Source organism: Ictalurus punctatus, chromosome 29 (assembly GCF_001660625.3).
Source record: "Ictalurus punctatus breed USDA103 chromosome 29, Coco_2.0, whole genome shotgun sequence".
NCBI classification, from domain to species: Eukaryota; Metazoa; Chordata; class Actinopteri; order Siluriformes; family Ictaluridae; genus Ictalurus; species Ictalurus punctatus.
The window spans coordinates 2,876,305-2,881,304 of NC_030444.2; the positions used below are offsets into that span (position 1 = coordinate 2,876,305).

General features: G+C 43.1%; 1 protein-coding gene across 1 annotated transcript in view; it reads right to left on the reverse strand.

The window, feature by feature from the left end:
* Positions 1–5,000, reverse strand: part of ndst3 (N-deacetylase/N-sulfotransferase (heparan glucosaminyl) 3) — an 82,143-nt gene that overhangs the window by 37,318 nt on the left and 39,825 nt on the right. The window contains exons 5-6 of the mRNA XM_047152387.2: positions 3,981–4,068; positions 3,518–3,672 (exon numbers count right to left, since the gene is read on the reverse strand). Of these exons, the coding sequence (XP_047008343.1) occupies positions 3,518–3,672; positions 3,981–4,068 (243 nt within the window). The remainder of the gene's footprint in view (positions 1–3,517; positions 3,673–3,980; positions 4,069–5,000) is intronic.

Consider the following 5,000-nt stretch of genomic DNA (forward strand, 5'->3'; position numbering starts at 1 on the left):
TCCAGAGAAGAAGAAGAAAAAACAAAACAAAACTGGCACCCAGAGGAGGTTGGAGGGTTTATGTTGATCTCCGTGTGGATCAGAAAATATCGGTAAAGAGACTCTGTAGGTAAACGGATAAGATGGTCCGTTTGGAGCAGATTGGCGTTATCCTTGGTAGAAAATACCAAACAGGGACCAAATCGTGTCCTGGAGGGACGCCTGGTTCAACCCGCCATTTAATTACCAGGCTGGTAGAGTCGGAAACGAAATCTGGCCCTGTAAACAGTTCTTCAGTTTGTCTCTCTGGGGAAACTCTTTACGACGGAGTGTTTTCCATCAGAAAAGCTCCTATCTAAAGTATTAACCGTCCTTCAGGAACCCTTTCGAGTGGAAAATCGACACACTGCGCTGCATCTAAGGCTGCAGAACATCCTCCTGAAGTTATTTGTCCTATTCAGATCATACTATTAAGGAGTACATCTAGCAAGATATCTTGATATGCCACTGACTACGTTTACATGGACAGCTGTAATCTAATTACTGACCTCATTCTGAATAAGACGATATTCTGATTAAGGTGTTTACATGGACAGCTGTAATCTAATTACTGACCTTATTCTGAATAAGACGATATTCTGATTAAGGTGTTTACATGGACAGCAGTGATCTAATTACTGACCTCATTCTGAATAAGACGATATTCTGATTAAGGTGTTTACATGGACAGCAGTGATCTAATTATCGACCGTATTCTGAATAAGACGATATTCTGATTAAGGTGTTTACATGAGTAGTTTTTAGAATATTCCTGCCATGTTCCCGTTTGACATGTTCTAGAACATAGATCGATTAACGGCACACGTCATTACGTCACCGCGCCGACCGACGATTGTTTTCCCGCTTGGCTGACACACTGACGCTGTGAAAGAGAAGATGTCCTCCTCACGTTCTCCTCATATCCATGCGCTTCCTGCGGGTTCTCAGTTTTCCTCTCACCCTCCATAAAAACATGCCCGTAGATAGAATTCCCCATGGGTGTGAATGAGTGTAAGTGTGTGTGTGTGTGTTGTGTGTACACGGTGCCCCGTTTTCTTCTGGAGTCCCATTCAAGATGTATTCCTCATGAACCGTGTTCCCAGGACAGGCTCCGGCAGGCCCGTGACAACCTCGACCGGGATAGAGCTGGAGATAAAGCCTGCGCGAGTGCTTCTCAGAATGCTCGGATTCTATCGCCTTTCCTTCTCAGAAAGGCTCTTCAAAAGGAAAACGAGGACTTGCTGACTTTTTTTAAGCCTGCTGTTTTAGTGCGGTTGGAGAGACACACACCGAGCGGATGCGACTGCGGAAGGAGCAACATCAAAGCAAGACCAAGCTCCTATATTTAGAAAGCACGAGCGAGCGGTCAAGGTTTCAAGGTTTAGTATCATTGTCAAAAACAACGTAATTGCAGTCATACGAAGCTCGGGAGACAAACAAAGACCGTATTTAATGACACGGGACGCATTCACAACGCTCATTCGTTCATCCTTAGTAACTGCCTGGTCAGGGACGCGCGAGGTGGTTTAAATTAGGCTACTGGGTTGTTGTTGTTGTTGTTGTTGTTGTTGTTGTTGTTGTTTTTTAAATGAAATGCAGTAGAACCAATTAAAGATTGTCGCAGGTGCAAACTAATATAATGTAATGATGTAGCTGAGATCGAGGACCAATCAGAGCCAGAACTCACACACTTTTGCTGATAGTTCTTTCCAGGGTTCTTGGTGTGGATTATTGTGTTTTTTGTTTTTTTTTAAATACTTATAAAAATCCTTCTGGTTTAGGCCACACCCCTTTCACGTTTAAATCCGAATACCGATACCGTCATCGCGTTACACGCGTTCTACGCATGGTCTTATATGCTGTATTTTCCTTTGATACTTCTCTGTCTTCCCCTTTTAATAAGTGCCTCGATCGACATTGTTCTGAAACGCACGCAACCCATCAAGCTCGCCTTCCACAAATGTAATTACGACCCGATGTGAAAACGAACCAGGGACGCGGCTCCCTAAAGAGATACAGACGGATTGTTTTGAACGCCGCGTCTTAATAAGTTTATTCATAAAGGACAGAGACGATCCGGAGACGAAATTACATAAAACATTCCCAATCGTTTCTCCACTGGGTGACACGTTAATTAAAGACTTTGCTAGTTTTGTTCTTTTTGTTTCTGATCATCGGAAAGTTTTAGAATATCCTCAGAAATACTTGCCAGATTGGTATTAGAGATATATATATATATATAAAAAAAATAAATAGGCTTTTTGTTGTTTTGAAAGAAGAAGCAAAAAAAAAGTCCCTACTAATTCTCGTTTAATTCTCTTTTCATTTAAAAGCAGCCTTTGGTCAAGGTGCGACCACAATCTGGAACTCCGGGTCGATCGTTCATTCTTTGCCTTTCACGACATCTTATTTATTTTATTATTATCATCGGAAAAGATTGTTTCACATCCTATCTGTGAAAGGCAGACGTGAAGGCTGGAGTAGGGATTGTAGTATTTGATAATTATACACACTGGTCGCTTTTAATCTTCGTTGAACTTTTATTTGTGTATTCTTAACATAGCTGGCGTTTAAATGCGTCCGTGATTTCCCACCGAGGACGACCGAGGGACTCGTACACGACCATCAGAAAAGGTTCGAACGTTCACCGAAGCGCAAGAAGGCGACACGATACATTAAGAGCCGGGGTGGGGGGGGGGGGGGGGGGGGGGGGGGGTAAACTTTCGAGCAGGATGATCGGTGTGAATTGTTATTACTTTGTTTAAAGATCCTGTTTGATTGTTTTTCTCATTTAGCACCGCCCTTCAGAAGCTACAGAAGATGTTTACATGTTTCCCAGAAGACAAAATGATAGCAATTTCTCCCGTTCATCCTGTTCGAAAGTTTACACCCCCCCCCGGCTCTTAATGCGTCGTGTTGCCTTCTTGGGCATCGGTGAACGTTTGCACTTTTTGTAGCAGTCGTGTACGAGTCCCTCGGTCGTCCTCGGTGTGAAAGGGATCTGGACATTATATAGGCGCTGTTGGAAAAGGGGTCAAGTATGCGGAAGATGCTGGAGGAGTAAAGAATGTGCAGGACCTGGAGGATTTTTCTGAAGAACGGCTCAGGACAAACCAGGGACTCATGGGCAACTATCACGAAACGTAAAAAGGTAACGACACACAGCATTAAGAATCGAGCGTGTGTATTTTGCAGATTCTGCAACGGGTATGTAAACTTATGACCTCGACCGTATTACCTTTTAATTTCAAGATACTGTATGTTTTCGACACTTTGCCTTGTCACTTCAAAAAAAGAACAAAAAAAAAACTGTACACTGTTAGGGAAAGAGAAAAAAAAAGGTTAACTCTAAACTTTCTATTTATATCCTTTCTATTTAAGGATACGATATGAACCCTTAATTATCCAAAAAATAAAAAAACGTGTAAAAGCACATATGTGTTTGTCTGAGAGGCGTGAACACGTGTGACAAGTGACGCGATTTGTTTTTCCCCCTCACCAGTGCGAAGTCCTTGTTGAGGATCATCTGCTCCATCAGCGATGACTCGTTGTGAAAGAGATGAGGCTGCATGTGACTCCACATGTGAGGAAACCACCAGAACTCGTTCACATACTTCAGCAGGAGATCGTCGCCGTCGTTTTCCTCCTGAGTGCCTGAAAACACACGGATAAACACACGCGTAAACTACAGCCCGATATGATAACGATAACGAGTCTTTATGAATCACGTACACGTTACAGCACAGTGAAATTCTTGTCTTTGCAGACCCCAGAATGTTAGGAAGTTGGGGTCAGAGCGCGGGGTCAGACATGATACAGCGCCCCCTGGAGCAGAGAGGGTTAAGGGCTTTGCTCAAGGGCCCAACAGTGGCAGCTTGGCAGCACTGGGGCTTGAACCCGCCCCGACCTTCCGATCAGTAACCCCCACACACACACACACACACACACACAGTGTCACTTACCTGTGTGGAAAAACTTGCCAGAGAAGCCCAAATTGAAGGTAAAGTTCGAGATTTGAGTTCGCAGCATATCCTGCGTCTCAAGTAGAGCCTGGGAAGGGAGGGGAAAAAAAAAAAACGACACATAATGATACACATGATATTAGAGGTGGACAGGTCAAAGGTCACAACATGTTAGTTTGAATTTGATCCAATAGTGCGACTCATATAATGTACCAATCCACATGACTACTACAGTAACACGTTATTTTACAAAGAACATACATTGACTGAATTGTTGAAGCTTTCTGTAAGGAGATGTTGATTTCACAAGGAAGGAGGCTCCAACGTCAGTGCTTTGTAATAGTAAGGACGTTCTGGGCCGGGGGGGGGGATCTTCAGGTCAGATGACTTTGCGGTTTCTCTGGGACGTGACGGAAAAGATATAGACGCTGCTGAGGGAGCGGCTTGCTATGACATGAATCGCCATGATATAAATGACCAATAAATATCGTGGCTGTATTCCTCTAATAAACATAAACAACCCAAAAAAAAAAAATCTCGTGTTATTGTTTTATATAGCTATAAAGGCGTGAAAGGCAGGCGGAATTGAGCTGCTTTTAAGAAGTGCTACCATCACCATGCTTGATTTTTGTCACACTTGCAATTTTGTGCCTCAAATACATATAGTATACATATTTAACTACGTTAAACTGACGATCGCGTCGCTTTTCATCACCTGAACAATCAGATCTCAACTCGGGGTGCAGGTGCAAGCCAGAAAAAGCGACACGGAGGACAAAATGTCTGTTGTAAAAAGTGACAACTTAATAGTGCGGTGACCTCGAATATTTCAGCGAGGAACACAAAGAGCTTTTTGTTGTTGTTGTTGTTGTTGCAAATAAGACCTGGCTAAATATTGAGAAATCAGTATAATCTTTGTTGTTAGCCAATCTAGACAGAAGGGCTAGCTAATTTGCAGGTACACTCGCAAGGCATAAGTGGTAACAATGTTGCTACGGTTACTGTGTCTGGGTCATGAGA